Source organism: Mya arenaria, chromosome 3 (genome assembly GCF_026914265.1).
Source record: "Mya arenaria isolate MELC-2E11 chromosome 3, ASM2691426v1".
NCBI lineage: Eukaryota > Metazoa > Mollusca > Bivalvia > Myida > Myidae > Mya > Mya arenaria.
The window spans coordinates 25188828-25212315 of NC_069124.1; the positions used below are offsets into that span (position 1 = coordinate 25188828).

A 23488-nucleotide genomic window follows, 5' to 3' on the forward strand; every position below is an offset into this window, starting at 1 on the left:
TTGATTGCCATTAAATTGTATTATTGCAAACATAATTAAGAATCCCAAGAGTAATGTCACAAAGTTTAACTGCTTAATAAAATTACTACGAGATCTACTTGCAGCGGACTTAAACGTACCACTTTTTGAGTATGTAAACCGTCCAAATACATCCGAGGTTGTTTTCGATAAAATGGCCGAGGAGTTCCGAATGCTTTGTTGCGTCATGTACGAAAACGTGCATTTTTTAAAAATACATGATCGAGTCCCTTTAGATACAACCCATGTGTGTATATATAATGGTAAAAGAATGCCAGCTGTAAGTTAACAATCACTTTTCTTAAACATTCTGAACACCTCGGCCTTTTTCCATCGAAAACAACCTCCCGTGTCACGATATGGAAGGTTATCAAAATTCCACATTTGTTTTGGTTAAGTGTGTGACTTTAAAGGGACTGTGTACTCTTAACGCTATGTCACATGTACATTTCCGGCTAGATGGCAGAGGACTCGGTGATGATTGCATACCGGGAGCTGGGTGCGACGACCCGAACGCGATTTGTCACCCGAGAACCAAACGCTGCGAGTGTGACTCAGAGCATCACCGACATGAAATGAGATGTGGTATGTTACATGCACATCGCTTATATAGCAGGAGCTGATCCTGTAGTTGACGTAAGAAAAAGCGTAACTAAAGGGGCATAACCTTTTGACTCTCGCCCCTCCCTCAGAACCAGAATATATTTGGTTTAAAATGGTGGCCGGAGGGTTCGAGATTCTCTCCCAAGAAATTTTTTAACAATTTCTAGTCTAAAATGGTGCATTTTGAGCGTATTTTATGACTTTTTTCTTCGATATTTACATGAAAAGTACACTTGGACGATTTTAGGAAGGGCGTGCGCTGGGTGCGCCCTTACCCCTAGATCCTCTTGTGTATAGTTCGCCTGTTTCTCGAAGAAAATATCGAGGCATTGTTCATGACATTGTCATGTTTGTCAGTTTGGCGTATTGGTATCGGTATGGATGTATGTTGCCATAACTCAAAAACCGTTCAAGCCAAAACTTGATACGGGATTGAGTTAGTGAAGAGCTACGCCCTGCCTTTCAACTTACAACTAAATCTCTACTAAAAAGTACCATATATAATGCATCTATTTACAACGAAGACAGGGTTTTTTTTGTAACGCCCTTAAAACAAGTTCGAACAGTAAGCTTGTTTTCAGTACTCCAATTAATGGGTATTACGATGTCATTGGCCAGTTGATATGAAACCTGTACCAACTGTACATGTAGGCATACTTTGAGGAGGGTGTATTTTGTAAATGGTAGGTGAAAAAAACGTTAACAGCTGTATACATGATCGGCTCAGCCATGTAAGTACAGATGACATTTACAGATTGAAACAGTGGACATGTACCACAAAATGAGGATATTCACGCATTACACATTCTAGACGTGTACTCCACATGGCATACACACATTGGACATGTACTACATATGACATTCACGCATTGGACATGTACTACATATGACATTATCACATTGGTCATGTACTGCATATGGCATTCACTCATTGGACATGTACTACATATGACATTTGCGCATTATCACATTGGTTATGTACTGCATATGACATTCACATATTGGATCTGTTGTACATGTAACATTCACGCATTAAGACATTGGACATGTACTACATGGCATTCACACATTGGATCTGTACTACATGTAACATCTCAATCAAACTCTGGAAAAAAACGAAGGCGGGCTCCTTATGCACCAGTCAATTGTAACCCCCGCCCCAGGTCCGGAGGTATACCGTGGATAGCCGGAGAAATGGGCCGTGTTTTAACCTTTCAGGTGGCCCCGCAGTGCCGGGTGAATGCGGTGGTTTTGTCTTTGCATTATACATAGAGGGAAATTGGCCTTACCTAGGGTCCCTGGTGTGCGGGGGCATTTGGCGGGGATTTTACCATATGTTCGTCCCTGCAGGGCGGTGATTTCTAGCCGGGGTTGGCTGGACAGAAAGTCAAAGTCCCCGCAATTCCCCGGACCTAGGGGAGCGGGCGTGGTAACAATTGACTGGTGCATTAAGAGGCGAAGACTGCGCTTTGTTTCATCGCAAATGGTAAAGGAATAGTGAAGTTATTTTGAGATTAAGTCTTCATTCGAAGCAAAATATTGCCTTCCGACGTATCATTTGTGACGTAATTTATCACGTGGTATACACACACTGATTTTTGTAAGCATGCAATGAACTTAACACGTTTAAAGTATTTTATTAAATATATTACTTGTAGCCGATAAGAAATTGTTGGTTATGTAATCTGGGTCATTCTGGCTTAAAAATATAGTTATATCGTCGAAAGACATTTCCGAAAAAAAATGCACATGCTATATGATCCAAAACCTATCCCAAATTAATCCTCTTTGTATAAATTGGTCAACTCAGTATTTCCCCAAAACATGATGCAAAGGATGTTTGTTTTACTTCCGAAAAGCTTTTGTACCGCAGAACTGAATAAAACTTTTGAAACGTTTTAAATGTTGGCCTTTCCAACCCACTTTTGCACTGTGGAGGCCCAACTTTGGCCTTCCCCACCCACTTTTGCACTGTGGAGGCCCAACTTTGGCCTTCCCCACCCACTTTTGCACTGTGGAGGCACTTAAAGGGACTGTGTCACAGATTGGCACAAAAAAAAGTTTTTTTCTGTGACGACTCTCCGGACAATTATCTAATACAATGTGTTACGCTTTGATATCATAATTGTAAAAAAAAGTACCAAAATGTAAAATAAAAATTGTGTCGGAGACCGGGTTCGAACCCGCGTCGCCAAAATTGACGTCCAGCGTCTTACTCACTGCGCCAAAAAGGCTTAATCTACTCGAGTGACATAATTAAGCTATACACCTACCTCGGTAAAAATAACTGCTAAACTTAAATAAATGGTAAACTATGTGGTACTTCAGTTAGTAAGTTGCAATGCATTGTACACATCGATGCCAAGTTTATGTCAGTTTTCGACAATTTTCTTCTTTTTTCTCGCTATTTTAACGTGAGACAGCCCCTTTAAGTACATATTCAAAAATAAAATGTATATCTGTTTCTGACGTGCTGGTCGGATTCCTTTAATATATGTTTGATCCCCAAAGTGGTGTTTAAAATACTTTTTCATCAAACAAAGATGCTTAAAACAAAATTATGTATTTAAAAATCAGTGGGAATACACCTTGGCGATGACTGCGCTCCGGAAGCGGACACTTGCAGCGATCGCCATGTGTCCTGTGTGGAAGGGAAGTGTGATTGCGATGAATTTTATAGCATAGACGGCGGAATATGCAGTATGTATACGTTATTTATATAATTTCATGTTAATATTTTCTTAAATAACTAGCATTCTCACAGATTTACCGTTTATAAAACTTTTTTTGTCTTGGAATGAGCATATGTTTGCGTAAATATCTGCAAACCAGTGATAAAAGACTGCTGACAAACGATCTGATCGCAGATTTTCATCTTTCCGTTCCAAAATTAATGTTTTATGGCTAAAACCGTTATTAACGGTTTAAGAAAATTGCATAAAACAGTTTTTGAACTTAAATATAAATATAAAAAATATCTAATGCTTTGACAGCAGTCGTATATGACTGGTTTACATGCATTTTCGTTCCAAGACAAACAAATAAAAAAGTTGTCAAAAACGTTCAATCTGTGAGAGTGCAGCTTTAAACATATCTATGTAATAGGCTAAACAAAAGTTGTTTGTTTCCGCTAACATGACTTTCTTCAGGTTCTTCATATATCAGGTTTTATCGCTATTGTAGAAAATTTTAAATATATACTGGTCAAATTTCACTCATAGATGAACGTTTTTTTAGGAAATTACCATAAAAATTCTACACTACGGCAAAAAAGGTGTAGGACCGTAATGAACTGAACATTACACAATTTAAACCATGGTAATATGTGTACCCACATGAATGTACCTTTTCTGTAACATTACCACTTGCTTCATTGCAACAGTTTCTTTAAAACTATTTAAAGTATATGTATTAAACACTTTATAACATGTAAAATAATCCTGAAAAATGTTTTCTCGTGCCATATACAGTCGAAACTCGCTATGTCGAACTCTGTTATCACGATGTTCTGATGTCGATTTGTTTTATGGGGAGTTATAGTTATACACTTTTTGTGTGTTGGTAATATCGAAACAATATATTACATATATATGTATATTAGTTTACATATCGATATGTTTTATTGGTAGTTATAGTTATAGACTTGTTTGTGTTTCGGCAATATCGTATACTGTTATTTCGTATTGACGTGGTCCAAACGACTTCGACATAGCAAGTTTTCACTCTTAAGGCTGCAGCGGTCTTTTTTTAAAATCCCTTTATTCCATCCCTACACAGTCAAGTTCTTGGTTTTGTAGCACAGTTGCCGTTTTGGTGAAAAGGAAATCAGGATGTTTGTAGATGAAAGAGGAAACGATTTTCAACAACTACTCATTTCAGTGAAGTCATGACTTTACCTGTAATTAAAGCTGCACTCTTACAGATTGACCGTTTTGACAACTTTTTTTTTGGTTATCTTGGAATGAACCAATTGTTGCAGTAATGTCTGGAAGCCCGTGATTTTAGATGGTGTTCAGATCAGATCAGATCGCAGTTGTTCATATTAACTTTCGAAAATTGATGTTTTATGGCTTAAAGCGTTAATAACCCTTTAAGAATTTATTTTTTTTCGGATTTTTTCCAAATTGTTGAGATCTGTCTTTTAGGTAGTTATCTTATATGACAGAAGTGAATGCATTGATGCCCAAATCTCCTGATTTTGAGACTTAAAATAAAATAAAAGTCAATACTGTCAATCTGTGAAAGTGCAGCTTTAAGCACAAGCTCGATGTTAATGAAGCGTTTTTAAGACTCAGCCTTTACCCTAATGCAGCTCGCGATACAACATGCCGGCCGTGTACGGATAATTTTCACTGCCTAGACGCACTGCCAGGTTCGAAATGTGTAAATGGCCACTGCGAGTGCCCGCGCGGATTGGTAGAGGGCGTAAATGGATGTGGTACGTGTATATATCAGTTTAGAAGCAAACATAGTAGAAATCGACAACGGATGTGGCATTCGGAACTCCTCGGCTATTTTTTTCAAAAACAACCTCGGTTGTATTTCGACGGTTTACATACTCAAAAAGTGGTACGTTTAAGTCCGCTGCAAGTAGATCGCGTAGTAATTTTATTCAGCAGTTAAACTTTGTGACTTAACTCTTTGGATTCTTAATTATGTTTGCAACAATACAATTCAATGGCAGTCAATTTAAACTGAGATCAATAAATACCACTCTAAAGCACTATATTTAATTAATGATACAATTTAAAATTTTACGAACTACTTCAACTGATGTACCTGCATACATCCGAGTTTTTTTCGATAAAATGGCCGAGGAGCTCCGAAAGCGGATGAGGAACGTGTATAGAGCAGTTTTGAAGCAAACCTAGAACAACGGATGTGGTACGTATATAAATAGGTTTGGGAAACATGATATAAATTAACAACAGATGTTTGTAAAAAAGTAACCGAAGGGAGTGTAGCGAAGCGAAGCAACCGTTGTTTGTTGCTGTTTTTTATTCACGAAGACAATAATGAATGCATTATAACCGACTTAGCGGAAAGCCTCTCCCATATTTCATCAGTTTTAAAATAATGGCGTGCGCCTGCCAAAAATACCTGTCAATCACAGCATGACGCAACCCCCCAGCCCCGATATTGTGCCGTATAAAATCAGGGGTGACACTGAAACTGCACCTTTGCAAATATATATGCTGAATGCGCATGCGCACTTATAGCAATTCACATCAGCAAGAAGAATCGACTGTACATAGAGAAGTTGAGAAGCGAACAGAGAAGAAACCGGTAACGGGTGTGACAGGTGTGCATATATGTTTAGAAGCAATCATAGTAGAAAACTAAAACAAAAGTGGTACGTAGAAGCAAGCATACATGTAGTAGAAAACTTAAACAGATGTAGTACGTAGAAGCGGATATAGTAGAAAACTGAAACAGATGTAGTACGTAGAAGCGGATATAGTAGAAAACTGAAACCGATGTAGTACGTAGAAGCGGATATAGTAGAAAACTGAAACCGATGTAGTACGTAGAAGCGGATATAGTAGAAAACTGAAACAGATGTACGTAGAAGCGGATATAGTAGAAAACTGAAACAGATGTAGTACGTAGAAGCGGATATAGTAGAAAACTGAAACCGATGTAGTACGTAGAAGCGGATATAGTAGAAAACTGAAACCGATGTAGTACGTAGAAGCGGATATAGTAGAAAACTGAAACAGATGTAGTACGTAGAAGCGGATATAGTAGAAAACTGAAACCGATGTAGTACGTAGAAGCGGATATAGTAGAAAACTGAAACCGATGTAGTACGTAGAAGCGGATATAGTAGAAAACTGAAACCGATGTAGTACGTAGAAGCGGATATAGTAGAAAACTGAAACAGATGTACGTAGAAGCGGATATAGTAGAAAACTGAAACCGATGTAGTACGTAGAAGCGGATATAGTAGAAAACTGAAACTGCGTATTTTTCCAATTCAAAAAAATGCTGGGTTACTCTACCACGTAAATTCGAGTTACTTTATAAATAGCGTCTGCAAATGTATATGTATTAATCAATTGACTTTCGCATGCTGAATATACACTATAAACTGGGAAACTATTATGCGCTTTTTAAACGGGTAAACGCAGCTGAGACAGCGACAAAATAATATTTTAATCATGTAAAATGATGTGTTATCGACCTCATATTACAGAAAATAGCATAGTCTTTTATAGGCTAAGAAATATTCTCATAGTTTTTCTGTTAAAAAAGGTTATTCAGAAATAACGTCACTTACTGGTATGTTTACATCCGTTGTGACCCGTAGTGACCCATGTGAGAACCCCTTAAAGTCACGTGATTCCTTACCCTGGATAACTCAAACTCAGTTTGTTAATCCAAGACTTAGTACTTCAACCCATAATCAGTTGGTAAAACCCTTTACCATCACTACGATTAAATTTAACCCAGTTAGATGCACTATTACTCCCAGATAAGATTTAACACATTTAATACAATTATTTTAATATACCAAAAAGATGAGCAACTGTCGAACACAATAGTGCTTATGAAGGATACCGAGTTTAATTTGAAATAAATATGCAGAAAACACGGCAGTAAATCTTTTAGCATTCACCAAACATTTAATATTCATGCGTTTTCAGCTATTAAATACACGATTATAATATTGTTATCAGTATTTAATATTTTCCATAAATGCATCATTCAGTAAGTAGTTTATCACTAAAAATGTATGCTTGTGATACACAAGTATGTATTGATTCTGAATAAAAGTGTCACTTTAAGCCAAGTCTTGGTACTTCAACCCGCAATCGGTATAGGTAAGACCAAGCACTATAACTACGGTGACCACAACATTAATAAGAAGATCATGAACGATTACTTCGATTACCAATATTTCAGTAAGTAAAATCCAAATAAAATAATACAAAGAATGTACTACGATTACCAATATTTCAGTCGGAACAAAATATGGCGAACCTTGCGATCCTGGCGACAGCACTTGCACTGGGAACGGTGTCTACTGTAAACCTTTTCCGGGACAGACACTCGGATATTGTGCCTGTCCAGTCGGCTCCAATTTCAATTTCAATGAAAATTATTGTGGTAAGTCGTTTGAGTGATAATCAAATGAAAGCGCCGAACGCGTTGAAAGGCTGAATGTGCGACAAGCATGATTTTATTTCTTTTAACAATTCTGTTCTGTAGAACCGAATCCAAAAAAAAATAGTCAGAGTGGCCCCAACTGTAACCGATACGTGCATGTCATTACCCAAGAAAAAATAATGTAAATTTATAAAGTTTTAATACAATTTACTAGTTTCATATACAATAACAGATTAACCCATATGTACTAGGATATATAAACAATGCTTTCATCTCATGCATTTAGTAAACCCCAAACCCTTGTACAATTTGCAGGGGGCACTTTACTTGGGGACGAATGCGGTCCGGGTCACCCGTGCACTACCCCGCATGCTGTGTGCTCATATGGGTTCTGTGGGTGTGGTACTGGATATGAAGCTGTTGGTACCGAGTGTAGTAAGTATTATTTCCTTGAGTATTATAATTAAAGATAATATTGTGTTGTTATTATTAGTGTGTTTTTTTAATTTAATTGAAATCGGTTGTGAAATGACCTCTTTAACAGTCTGTCAAGGTTATACAAAAAAGTTGTACTTATGTTTCGGTTAAGTGTTTACATGGTCTTTATAGTCGCCTATGTCTTTCAAATAATACTAAAATATTATGAGGTCACAAGGCGACGAAAATTCGGTTTGCCTCGGATACATTAAATCTCATGCCCTGGCTGTATTCAATATCAACCGTCGATTTCACTTAATAATATTAAGATTAGAACCAAAGTGTTTCGATTGGACTGTAAAACTAACTGGCCAATGCTCTGAGTGGAATCGCTGCTCAAGGCGTGTCTAAGAACAAGGGTAATAACGCTATTGCACACGGCCCTAGGGGTCGTTGAATGGGTATTACCTTATGGCGAGGGTAAATAAGCTTCCACCACCAAGCCCGCCCCAGGGGCTGCATTCAATAAACAACTTTCATTAGAAGTAGAATCTTTGTGTTTTACTTGGTCAATCTATTTCATGGAATCACTCGGGCATGTCTACGGGTAATATATAATTTGTCTAAACTAAAAGTAATGCGCTTGAACATGAACATTATCAAAGGAGGTAAACGAAATATTGGAATTGTACGCATCAAAAGTTAACCTAACGGCATTCGGAACTCCTTGGCCATTTTCCATCGAAAACAACATCGGATATATGCAGGTACATCAGGGGAGGTAGTTCTTAAAAAATGAATAATAGTATTGATTTAGTGTAGTGTTTTAACGTGTAGTTTTTATCACTAAGTTATAATTTTTTGCCAGTTAATTGTATTATTGCATAAATAATTTAGATTCCCAAGAGTTAAGTCATTAAGTTCCCGTATTAAATAGAATTTTTTACGCGATCTACTTGCAGCATAGTTAAATGCAAAGATTTCTGACATTGTAAACCGTCCATACTTATCCGAGGTTTGCAATGGACAATGACCGAGAAGTTCCGAAAAAACCTTACGGCAAGTTGCAGGATAAAACGAAAATCCTGTTTGTAAATCTTTAAGAAAACGATTTGAAGTATGTATTTATCAAAAAGAGTGAACTCGAAAAGGAATTGGATTTTTTCGTCTAATAAATCTCTACACTTTCTACTAACTGACTTCCTGGGCACAGATTACTTTTTAATCTCATTTTAATGTAAAAAGACCAACTTCAGACTGGTAAAATTTCTAGGGCATCACGTATATGACAATATTTATGTGTCTTATCGAACGATTTGATCGTCCAGGCACTTGTTTTCAAGCGTTTTTGCGACCTGGATTAATTTTTCTTTACGCGTTAGCACTGCAGATGAAAACAACAATGAAAAGCCTTCATCACCCCATAAATAGTAATAGCACTATTCAGCAAAAATGGCCTAAATAGGTTGGCTTCAATCCTTAAAAGTTTAGTTCAATATTTATGTGAAAACATTTATCAGTTTCACGTTGAATATATCAATTAATTTTAACTAATGTTAGTAATGTATTTTTATTTAAGTTGCACACATTTGTAAGGATAAACTCCGCATTTAGGTTTTCCATAAGGCTGAACCATTCATACTGCATTCATTTACAAAACTATGCGTTGATCAACTGTCACCATGCATTTATAAGCCATTTTAGATTCACAAATTCTTGACTTGTTATGGCTTAGTGCACGATTCTTAAAATACATTTAAGATAATGGAATCAACATTTTCTTTTTAATTTGTTTGTCACTAAAGTGGACTAAATAAATTATATCTTATACTTTATGATTTAATAGACGAAAGTCTTATATATTGTGATCATAATTTGTAAATATAATGGTGCCCAGACGTCACTTATTTTTTCCCCCAAAATCAGCAGAAAGTTGCATACCCAAATTTATCCATAGGTCATATCATTTGGTGAAGATCTCTCAAGTTCTAACACGTACACGGTCAATCATAGTTCAACCTTTAAGGCACTATCATTTCCCTAGCCTCAAAGGGCTTGCAAGGTCTAGTTCAAACAATTGTTGAGTAAAGGTTGTTGAGGGTAGGACACAAGCGCATACTTATGGACTGTCGAATCTTATTACACAATTAAATTCTTATATTTATAAACATAAAGGATATTATTTAAGAACATGTCAAAAAATTGACTTTTTCATAATTTTAGCACTGAAATAAATGTATTACCCAGGGGTGGATCCGGGAATTGACGTTAGAGGGTGGGTAACTTAAAGCTGCACTTTCACAGATTTACCTTTTCTACAACTTTTTTTTATTTTTTATCTGCAAACCAATGATATAAGATTGCTGACAAAAATCAGATAGTAGATTTTCATATATCCGTTCGAAAATGATTGTTTTATGTTACTAACGGTTTAAGAAAAATGCATAATAAAACATGTTTTTTTAACTAAGATATACAAATCTGTGTTCTAATTTTTCGTCAGCAGTCTTATTTAAATGGTTTCCATGGATTTTTGCAAAAATTGGCTAGTTCTAAGACAAAAAAAATAAAAAAAAGTTGTCAAAACGTTCAATCTGTGAGAGTGCAGCTTTAAAAGGCACAACCTTGTGACATTTGCCACTCCCTCAGAACCTAAATTGAAATGGTTTAAATTATTTGTCAGCGGTTTGGGGTTTTTTCCCATATTTTTAAACAAAAAATAGTCAAAAATTGTGTATTTTTGAGCGTATTTTTTCTCCGATATTGATATAAAAAGTGGACTTGGGACGATTTTGCGGGGATCGCGCGCTTGGTGCCCCCTCCCCCAGCCTCTAAATCCGCTAGTGTTACCCGGTGAAAATGAGTAGCAAAGGTCCAGCTGGCAATAAACATTTGTACAGTCAACATATTTAACCTAGTTCGTTCCTTGTAAGGTACGCATCGTTGTTGTTTAAGAGTTTTAAAAGCTCTATTTCACAAATTGGCTGCATGCTCGCTAAACATGTAAATGTTAAAGGGACATGGTGATGGTACACATCAGAAAAAAGCTAACGTTTTACATTCGGAGCTCCTCGGATGTATGCCGGTACAACAGTTGAAGTAGTTCGTAATTTTTTGAATAATATCATTAATTAAATGTAGTGTTTAAGAGTTGTATTTATTGATCTCAGTTTAAATTGATTGCCAGTGAAGTGTTTTATTGCAAACATAATTAAATTCCCAAGAGTTAAGTCATAAATTTAAACTGCTAAATACGATTACTACGCGATCTATTTGCAGCTGACTTAAACGTACCACTTTTTGAGTATGCAAACCGTCCAAATACATCCGAGGTTGTTTTCGATAAAAATGGCCGAGGAGTTCCGAATGAATGTTTTATGCACCCTTATTCCAGGTGATGGACATTTAGGTTCACCGTGCAATAATATGTCAACGTGCAGGGATATTAACACGCAATGTGGTACAGATGTGTGTGTATGTAAGCAGGGCAGCATGCTGGATCAAGATGGAAAAATTTGCTGTACGTACTACAATCATCTCTTACAGCATGTAATATTACATGAGGTCAAAAATAAAATATTTGTTTAGGGTAACCTTCCCAAAATTTCTAGGTAGGGTAGGAAGGGATTTTTTTTTCAAAATCTGTCGTAAGTTCAGAGTGTATTCTTGCACATGACAGTCTTTCCTACATTACTGTCATTGCCTGACTTTGTTTTATCATATAAACAATAATTCTGATTAAAATCTGCATTTATCCGCCCTTCGTAACTCTCCATTCGCTAACGAATATTTTTTTTGCTCAGAAACGGAAAAAAATAGTAAGGGTCGGCGCATTTTATAGGTAGGGTCGGGTTACCCGAAACTGACATATTTTTTTTTAGGCCTGATCTATAAATACTCCGTCAATGATTGGATAAAGAACAATTTTCGTAGACATAATAAACGCCATATTGACCGGTCTTATGATTGACCGGCAACTGTTTATCATATGATGTCATAATCGTGCAGTATCATTTATACTAAAACATTGTGCGAAATATGCTGATCATATTGACCGCAAAGTCATTAATGTCCTTGACTGTGGCCATCGCCTCGGCCATTAATGATTGTTTTAGTTAAGACGACTGCATATTTCAAAGCCTATAGGTAAATGATTTTAAAAAAGTATAAAATTTGCCTGGATAAAACATCACGTTATATTGTAAAAAGAGATTTTAAAAGAAAGCCATGTCTTATGCGCTGTAATTTGTGTTGAAGTTGGACTTCTTTAATTATCACCATATTATTTTTTACAAATGTTTCTTGTCGTCAACATTTCTTTAACAGTGTGTGCATACCACGTGAAAAATTATGTCATAAATGCTACGTCGGAAGAAATATTTTGCTTAAAATAAAGACTTAAAACAAAGATAACTTTTATTTTTTCAACATTTTAAATGAAACAAAGGGCAGTCTTGTCTTGAGTAGGCCCGATTTTGTTTTATAACCACAACTTCGTTATTGTATTAGTTTCCTCAAACATTTCGACAAACCAGTTATCAAAATAATGTTTTGTTTAAAAGTTTTATCGAAGTGTTTTAAGAAACTAAACTCTCAATCAAAAATTGGTAAAATACTGAAGGCGGTGCTCTGTATTTAAGTAGCGTAGACTGCGCAAGGCTTCATTCATAACAAGAAATACTAGGAGTAAAGTTATCTTTGTTTAAAGCTGCACTTTTACAAATTGAACGTTTTCACTTTTTTTTTTTGTCTTGGAACGAGCCAATTTTTGCGAAAATGCATGGAAACCAGTTATATAAGACTGCTGACAAAAAATTAGATGGCAGATTTTAATATTTAAGTTCAAAAATTGATGTGTTATGCATTTTTCTTAAACGGTTTAAGCCATAAATTATTAATTTTCGAACGGAAATTTTACGATCTGATCTTTTGTCAGAATCTTTTATCATTGGTTTGCAGAAATTAACGCACAAATTTGCTCTTTCGAAGACTAAAAATAAAAAAAGTTGTAAAAACGGTATATCTGTGAGAGTGCAGCTTTAAAGCCTTCATTCGAAGCCAAGCATTGCCTTTTGGCGAAATATTTATGGCGCAATTCGCCACGTGGTATACAAACACTTTTAAAGAATAAATGCTCATCAGCTGAGCTTTTCACTATTGTTTGTTCGTGAATAATAATTATCTAAACTGTAAAATATAGCATGTTTCGTGTTCTCGTGCTGTATGAACGCAGGAGGGAACACTTGTAACTTTCACAAAACTTCATGTTCTTCGCTCGTCGTGGCCTCATTCGGTCATTAACACATTACGAAATTATCCTTCATTTAACAATGGTTTTGCGAGAGATAAATAGTATGTAATGAACAAGTTAATACCTCTAAAAACTAGCTTCATATCGAATTATAGGGAAAAACTGATATTTATGCATGTAGGCACAGTCGAAACAAACTGATAATGATGTGCAGAATCGAATATACAATGCTTGGCGATGCGGGTTTTTTTTCAAAACAGATATGTACGCTCAGTTTTTCGCAATAAGTTGAACACATCCCTATCTCAACTGACGGCGTCACATTAGATTAGTATTCTGCATTCCATGTGTTAAATGATAAACAAAAAATTCCCCGAAAAAAATATTCCCAATATATTGTAATATAACTTATTAAAGGTTGACCATTATGTTAAGGCATTGTTTTGTTGATAGAAATGTTTTGAATTTGTACGTTTTCTGAAACTTTATTAAATTCTTATTCTAAGTTATTTTGACACATGACCTTCACATATAAACCTTAAATAAGGAAAATAAGAATATATACGGATTATTTTGTTCGTGGAATTTAGGTGTCTGTGAATAGTGATCATGTTCCAATCATTTATGGTTTTGAATATAAAAAAAAATTGTTGTTGTTGTTTTTTGTTGTTGTGTTTTTTGGAAGGAGGGGGGTCAAAAAGGGTGGGTTCTGTCGGCGTGACTGACGCCTGTGGTAAGCTTCAAAGCTATTAAACTTCTGTTCTCTATCGGGAGTGCCTTGTTGTGTGCATACATCAACTTTTCAAGTATTATGATCATTATTGTTAATCCATTGATTGTGTTTACCTTGAATTTGAAAATGTTCTATCGAAATGACTATTGTTTTAACCAAAGTATCACGGCTGGGAGAAAAGTGCAATAACAACCATGACTGTAACACTGGGAAGTGTAGCGCCGGCGATGATGAAAGCGACTTTTGTGATCAAGTCTGCATTTGTAAACCACCAAAGGTTCCAATCTTAGGAAAGTTTTCCTGTTGGTGGGACCTAGCGGACCCTAGTAATGATGGATGTGTGCCCCGTAAGTGTTTTAAACCGTAATAATTTAAATTGGAACTATCTTGTGGATTTATACCTCGGCTTGATTATGCTTATGATGATTTTTCATACCGCAAACCGATTTTAAAGCTGCACTCTCATAGATTTGCCGTTTTTACAAAAAAAATGTCTTGAAATGAGCAAATTTTGGTGTAAAAATCTGCAAACCAGTAATAAAAGACTGCTGACAAAATATCTTTTATTTTCATATTTCCGTTCCAAAATAAGTGTTTTACGGCTATTTAATACCGTTACTAACGGTTTAAGAAAAAATGCACACACATCATTTTTTGAACTTAAATATAAAATCTGCAATCGAATATTTAGACATCACTCTTATATGACTGGTTTACATGCATTTTCGCATAATTTGGCTCGATCCTAGACAAATAAATAAAGTTGTTAAAACAATCGGTCAGTGAAAGTGCATCTTTAACCTCTAGTAAACAATTACAAAGTCATCACTGACTTTGTAACACCATTTATTGTCGAGTAACAAAGCATTGATCCTTTCATCATCATCATCATCATCATCATCATCATCATCATCATCTAGACGAGTATACATGTATATTTCAATGACTAACTCAACAGTGGCAGCCCTCAACGAACCCTGCGAATTGGACGAAAACTGTGATGGGGAAAACACGATGTGTCTTGGGACGTGCGTGTGCAGACAAGATGCACCCTACAATGCTAATCAAAATGACTGCATTCGTAAGTTTTTCTCGACCTTATATGTATTAAACAGTGTGTGTATACCACGTGATAAAAAGCGTTATGAATGTTTCACGGGAAGGCAATATTTTGCTTTGAATGAAAACTTTCAACAAAAATTACTTGACATATTTCTCCAACATTTTAAATAAAACATATAGCTCAGTCTACGCCGCTTACGTAGCCCCGCCTTCGTTTTTACCAGAGTTTGATTGAGAAATTGGTTTTAAAACACCTCGACAAACATGGTCAGAAAACCGCCGTCTGATGGAGCTTTGATAAACAGGTTTGTCTGAGAGTGTGAGGAAAGTAATCACCTTATCAAACTCCAGTAATAAAAGGAAGGCGTGCTTTTTTTAAGCGGGGACCCTTCATCAAATGTTGATATTTACTCAAATATCGTTTTTTCATTAGCGTTTATAACGCGATTGGAAATTAATTACAGCTGTAGTGTTGCGTGATATGTTGATTGACATAATCACGTGTTATCAATTTTTCAAGTAGTCAACATATCCAACGATACAATTAAAGTCCCGGTGGCCGTGTGGACTACCCACCGGTTTTCTTTTTTTTCTTTTTCGACTTTACCGGCGTGGGTTCACTCCCCACTAAATCCCAAACACTTATGTATGCTTTAACTGTATTTTTTCTGCAATTTCGAAATCGTAGAGTAAAACAGTGATCAAAAAAGTGTTTCAGTTGTAGTTGTAGTTTGCATTGTATCATTGTACTAGTAGTTTACATTGAATATTCATTCAATTAAAAAAATATTGTAGTTTACATTTAACCACTGTAGTTTACAATTAATGTTTCCATTAACTAATTGATATTAATTACTAATGCTTTAAGAAAAATGAAATTTTCGACAGTAAACCAACCAAGTGAGATCTGTTCTATTGTGAGTTATCTTATATGACTGAATCGAAGGCACTGGTGCCACAATGAGCGGATTCTGAGACAAAAAATAAAATCAAAAACGTCAAAACTGTCAATATGTGAAAGTGCGGCCAGCTTAACGCGAAGGAAGGCCTATTTTCGTGACAATACCTAAGTTGTGTTTGTGCACCGGTAAACTTGCAAGAGCATTCGGTTATGGAGGTGATACTTCTGGATTTTTGGCTTCACTCAACCATGAAATATGCAAAAGCCGGGCGCAGCCAGGATATAATTTAATTGTTTTGAAAACGAAAATAAGATAAACTTCTTAGTGCTTGTCGCGTGAGCTGCTGGGTAACCAATAATATAAAACCAATTAATGAGTTGAACTTTGCTCGTATAAGTCAAAAACTTTCTAAATGCTTAGTCAGAATTGGTCCGGCGATCACTTTTGGTGAAGACATTGGCGTCAACGCTAATATAATTGTATGATAGGAACTATTTTAGGGACCCTTCACCCACGCTACGTCCAGTACATAAGTAACACCTGCATTTCATATATTTATATTACTAGTACTTATTTTATTAACTTTCTTTCAGCTAATACAAGAGATCTCGGTGAAAATTGTGAATGCGATGAAAGGTGCCCGGAAAACGCCATATGTGATGACACGTGCAAATGTGAAGATCCGTTCCAAGAAAGAAGCGGCAAATGCGTGAGAGCACGTAAGGGATTTAAAATTGATTAAAACATATTTTATTGCCTTTTTTTCTTTCAACAAGATCGGTATTTACAACAATGATATAGAGTATACATAAAGATAATGGGTTGGAATTAAAATTGCACAATATAGGCTGATGCACACATACTTTTCTGACCGTAATGCAGTTCCATGCTTTACTCATTTGAATTTAAACATAAACAAATTAATGATTTGTGTAGATAATAAAATCTAAGCCTTTATACAAGATACATGGCATCAAATACCGCAGTTAAAAAGCGCCAAAATATCGCTATTTTTTATCTGTAAACAAATCATATGTTTTTGTTTGTTTTGTTCTGACCGTTGAAGTAAAAAGTGAAACAAGATAATGCAACAAAGCAAATTAATTGAAAATGCATCCACCTTTATTTGAGTCTTTTAAAAAATAATATTAAAGCAGCTTTTCCTTGCAATCCTAGACAAAATGTATATTTATTAGATCTTCACTGTATAAACTCACTCAAACATCGATCGTATAACTTGCCTTTAACAGTGATGATGTAATTTAGAAAGCCGAATCATGCATATGTAAAACTGCAATCATACAGTCGACACTAACATTAGTAAAATGAACAATTGCAGTCCTGCAAGTCCACGTTTAAAGAAGTCAATTGAATAGTTTAGAAAATCAAGGATAGACAAGTTCGCCTATACCTTATATGGTCAATGTCATGGAAAAAACGAAGGTGAATGTGAGCTAACGGATCGGATTTCGTTAATGTCGCCAGACAACGAACACTTAATTAGAGACAAAGAATGTCACAAGACACCGAACACTAAACTAAAGACGCATAATGTCACAAGGAAAGGAGCACAAAAAAAAGAGAAACAATCTTGCATAAAAAACTATTATTTACTACGCTTTGAAAATCTCGTTATAAATGAGAGGCAATTTCGCGTCCGATTTCAGATGAAAAAACAACAACATGAAGATATAATGCACCAGTCAATTGTAACCCCCCCCCCCAGGTCCGGGGGTATACCGGGGTAATGGGCCGTGTTTTTACTTTATAGGTGGCCCCGCAGTGCCGGGTGACTGCGGTGGTTTTGTCTTCACGCAAAATTTAGCGGGAAATTGGCCTTACCTATGGTCCCTTGGGTGCGGGGGCATTTGGCGGGGTTTTACCAGCAGATTGTCCCCGCAAGGCGGAGACTTTGCCCGGGCTTGGTTTGACCAAAAGTCAAAGTCCCCACTATTCCCGGACCTGGAGGGGCGTGGTTACAAATGACTGGTGCATAACCTGCAATAACTGAATCTATAATATTTTTCGGTCGTAAACATATTATTAATAATTAGGCAATCCGTTTTAGGCGCACTAGAAATAATAATATGTATTAAGTAAGAATTGCTGTCTGGAGCTAACATATACTGTATAATACATAACGTACAGCCAGAACTCTTATTCAAATTGCAATCGAAACTCCTCGGCCATTTCCTAACAACTTCGGATGTATTTCTGTTCATCAGTAGAAGTAGTTCGTAAAATCATAAATACTACTTATATAATTAATTGTATTGTTTTAACGTGTATTTTGTATAACCAAGTTCAAATATATTCACAGTGAAGTGTAATATTACATAAATACTTGAGTATTTCTAGGAGTTGTTTGACTTTAAAATACTACGCAATCTACTTGCAGTGTAATTAAATGTAAATATTTCCGATATTGTAAACCGTCCATATATATCCGAGATTATTTACGAAGGAAAATGGCCGAGGAGTTCCGATTAACCTCAGCTCGAAATGTGAATAGAAATAATAAAACACCGTCTCCGTTGCCTAGTGGTTAGGGCATCTGCCTACGATAAACGGGTACAAGTCGATCCCTTGCCTGGTGTTCAGCATTTAAAGGGTAGTGCTTGGAAGTGGTGAACTCAGTACTGGTTCAACCTAGGAAAGTTGTATCCAGTGTATCGGTGCTTTACACCGAGCACGTTAAAGAACCAAGAGGTCTCTTCGCGAAGAGCTAGGGTATCGCACCCGGATCTCTTGTATCTCACTATGTTTCTTCAAGTCTTCTAATGCCTGGATTTGACTGCGAATTGCTGTCACTTATAACTCATGTCACTTATGGTATTTAAACACAATTCAAGTCGTGTTGGCGTCACGGCGGGGTCAAGCCATAATTCAGCCAATGGGCGCGGGCAGACCTTGATAAACTCAAATAAACAAACAAACGGAAATAATAAAGCTTAAACGAATGTATATATGGTTTGTAGCATAGATTTAGGCTATGTGATCAAAAGTTGTAATGCCTGTTCATTTTTTTCACAGAACAACATGGTGAGGACTGCGACGCCAGACGTGAGTGTAACACTGGCGCTGGCCTGATGTGTAAGGACGGAAAATGTAAATGCCCGACGAACACAGTGACTCATAATGCTGGCGGAGTGCCCACTTGCCCATAAGATGTGCTCACGGAACATGACTTGTATTGATTGAAAATCAATCTAGTGTCTACTTTGAGTGATAAAATCCGACTTATGTCTATTCATAGAAAGAACGTTACTTTTCTTTTTGCTGTATAAGATGCTGATGAAACACTGTGTTATATAAATGTGACTAAAGATGTCTATGCATAGAATACTGACAATATCTTCAACCCAAATTCAAGTGTATGTATGTGTTCTTCTCTCTTTTTTTGCTTTGTGCATTTAGTATTCCAAGACTCCTAGATGGAATTGCGAAAAAAAAACAGGAAATAACAAACCAACTTCTAACTGGGCAATATCATTAAATAGCGCGTGAATTCAAGTAATCATATGTTCAAAAACACATGTGACCGTGTTTTTGATTGTACATATATAGTGAATATTTAATTGTTGTTCTTTTTTGCAGTTTTGTTGTTTATTGATTGGGCCTTTTTTGATTTAATAAACAGAGTCATTAAAGTTGTGCTGCTTTACTCGATGCATCGTATTTATGTATGCAGTCGCAATGACGAAGTCGTTATGACCCGGGGGTATGCTTTGTGATAACGCACATGTGATAACGCACATTCGATATAACCAAAAAATAGTGTATAACTAAAGCTAATGCACCAGTCAATTGTAACCACGGTCCGGGGGGATAGCCGGGGAAATGGGCCGTGTTTTTTACTTTCCAGGTGGCACCGCAGGGCCGTGTGACCGCGGTGGTTTTGTCTTTGCGCCAAATTTAGCGGAGATTGAGCCTTATATAGAGTCTCTGGGGTGCGGGGGCATTTTGCCGGGTTTTTACCATCAGTTCGTCCCCGCAGGACGGGAATTTTACCCGGGGTTGGCTGGACCGAAAGTCAAAGTCCCCGCTATTCCCCAGACCTGGTGGGGGGCGTGGTTACAATTGACTGGTGCATATCACATTCGAAAAAAGTTCGACTGGCCAGAATATCGAGAGTCCGATATAGCGCGTTTCGACTTTACTGTTTAATCTGTTCCTGAAGTATGAGAACAATACCAATAGGTCGAAAGTGCAGGGTCCGTAAGCATTGACGTCTTGAGTCCGAGTTTCAGACTCAGACTCAGAAAGCAGAATACTTCAATGTTTCAAAACATCCATAAACATCCATAATGGAAATAATTTTGACAAAATGTGTATGCCTGGTTGTAGAACAGTTCGATTGTGACAAAGACAGCAGTTAAAACTGCTTTTTCTCTATTAATACTTTTTTTCCAACAAAATTAACATCTTGCTTTTTTAATCCGAGTCTCAAACTTAAGACTAAAACTAAAGAAGTTAGTGAAAATGGGTTCTGGTCTGTATCAAAGTAAGCAATGTGATCTACGAGATCGTTGTTAAACATGTTAAAAACGTAAATTATATAATGATAATTATATAATATTCTGGACGTGTTAATTCACACACCGTGCTTCTTAATCGTACTAAATATCACTTACATTTTCAATGTAGACGTGCTATTTGTTGTTTAAATACGTCAGTTTTTCCGTATTGATTTGACATTTGTCTTAACGTAGACAAAATGTGTATTTATCAGATCTAAACTGTTTACACTCACTTAAACATCGATCGTATAACTTGCCTTTAACAGTATGATGATGTAATTTAGAAAGCCGAATCATGCATATGCAAAACTGCAATCATACAGTCGACACTAACATTAGTAAAATGAACAATTGCGCTCCTGCAAGTCCACGTTTAAAGAAGTCAATTGAATAGCTCAGAAAAAAACAAGGATAGACAAGTTCGCCTATACCTTATATGGTCAATGTCATGGAAAAAACGAAGGTGAATGTGAGCTAACGGATCGGATTTCGTTAATGTCGCCAGACAACGAACACTAAATGAGAGACAAAGAATGTCACAAGACACCGAGCACTAAACTAAAGACGCATAATGTCACAAGGAAAGGAGCACGAAATAAAGAGAAACACAACATCACGAACAAGACACACACAAAATCACAAGACAACAAACACTAAACGAGATAAACACAATGTCACAAGACAATGAATACTAAACGAGAGACGCATAAAGTCACAAGACATTTAACACTAAACGAGAGACACTCCATGTCACAAGACAACATACACTAAACGGTAGACACAAAATGTCACAAGACAACGAACATTAAACGAGCGATACACAATGTCACAAGACAACGAACATTAAACTAGAGACACACAATGTCACAAGACAACAAACACTTAACTAGAGACACACAATGTCACAAGACAACAAACATTAAATGAGCGATACACAATGTCACAAGACAACGAACATTAAACTAGAGACACACACTGTCACAAGACAACAAACATTAAACGAGCGATACACAATGTCACAAGACAATGAACATTTAAACAAGCGATAGGCAATGTCACAAGACAACGAACATTAAACGAGCGATACACAATGTCACAAGACAACAAATACTAAACGAGCGACACAAAATGTCACAAAGCAACAAATACTAAACGAGCGACACAAAATGTCACAAGACAACAAATACTGAACGAGCGACACAAAATGTCACAAGACAACAAACACTAAATGAGGGGAAAACAATGTCACAAGACAACGAACCCTAAACGGGAGGCAAACAATGTCACAAGACAACAAATACTAAACGAGCGACACAAAATGTCACAAGACAACGAATACTAAACGAGCGACACAAAATGTCACAAGAAAACAAATACTAAACGAGCGACACAAAATGTCACAAGACAACAAATATTGAACGAGCGACACAAAATGTCACAAGACAACAAACACTAAATGAAGGGAAAACAATATCACAAGAAAACGAACCCTAAACGGGTGGCAAACAATGTCAAAAGACAACAAATACTAAACGAGCGACACAAAATGTCACAAGACAACGAATACTAAACGAGCGACACAAAATGTCACAAGACAACAAATACTAAACGAGCGACACAAAATGTCACAAGACAACAAATACTAAACGAGCGACACAATATGTCACAAGACAACAATTACTAAACGAGCGACACAAAATGTCACAAGACAACAAATACTAAACTAGAGACCCAATGTCACAAGACAACAAATACTAAACGAGCGACACAAAATGTCACAAGACAACGAATACTCAACTACAGACACAAAATGTCATAAGACAACGAATACTAAACGAGCGACAAAAATGTCACAAGACAACGAATACTAAACGAGCGACACAAAATGTCACAAGACAACCAACGAGAGACACAAAATGTCACAAGACAAAAATACTTAACGAGCGACACTAAATGTCACAAGACAACAAATACTAAACGAGCGACAAAAAATGTCACAAGACAACAAATACTAAACGAGCGACACAAAATGTCACAATACAACAAATACTAAACGAACGAGACAAAATGTCACAAGACAACAAATACTAAACTAGAGACACAATGTCACAAGACAACGAATACTAAACGAGCGACACAAAATGTCATAAGACAACGAATACTCAACTACAGACACAAAATGTCACAAGACAACGAATACTAAACGAGCGACAAAAATGTCACAAGACAACAAATACTAAACGAGCGACACAAAATGTCACAAGACAACGAATACTAAACGAGCGACACAAAAAGTAACAAAACAACAAATACTAAACGAGCGCACAAAATGTCACAAGACAACAAATACTAAACGAGCTACACAAAATGTCACAAGACAACAAATACTCAACTAGAGACACAAAATGTCACAAGACAACGAATACTAAGTCACAAGACAAAAAATACTTAACGAGCGACACTAAATGTCACAAGACAACAAATACTAAACGAGCGACACAAAATGTCACAAGACAACAAACACTCAACTAGACACATAAAATGTCACAAGACAACGAATACTAAACGAGCGACACAAAATGTCACAAGACAACAAATACTAAACGAGCGACACAAAATGGCACAAGACAACGAATTCTAAACGAGCGACACAAAATGTCACAAGTCAACAAACACTCAACGAGCGACACAAAATGTCACAAGACGACAAATACTTTACAAGCGACACAAAATGTCACAAGACAACCAACGAGAGACACAAAATGTCACAAGACAACGAATACTAAACGAGCGACACAAAATGTCACAAGACAACGAATACTTAACGAGCGACACAAAATGTCACAAGACAACGAATACTTAACGAGCGACA

General features: G+C 36.5%; 1 protein-coding gene across 1 annotated transcript in view; it reads left to right on the forward strand.

Moving 5' to 3' along the window:
- The window catches only part of LOC128228534 (protein draper-like), a 28242-nt gene extending 8492 nt beyond the window's left edge, over positions 1–19750 (forward strand). The window contains exons 8-17 of the mRNA XM_052939900.1: positions 478–603; positions 3199–3321; positions 4934–5059; positions 7585–7731; positions 8047–8166; positions 11543–11668; positions 14294–14479; positions 15091–15213; positions 16690–16815; positions 19130–19750. Coding sequence (XP_052795860.1) covers positions 478–603; positions 3199–3321; positions 4934–5059; positions 7585–7731; positions 8047–8166; positions 11543–11668; positions 14294–14479; positions 15091–15213; positions 16690–16815; positions 19130–19263 — 1337 coding nt within the window. The 3' untranslated portion in view covers positions 19264–19750. The remainder of the gene's footprint in view (positions 1–477; positions 604–3198; positions 3322–4933; positions 5060–7584; positions 7732–8046; positions 8167–11542; positions 11669–14293; positions 14480–15090; positions 15214–16689; positions 16816–19129) is intronic.
- The last annotated feature ends 3738 nt before the right edge of the window (positions 19751–23488 follow it).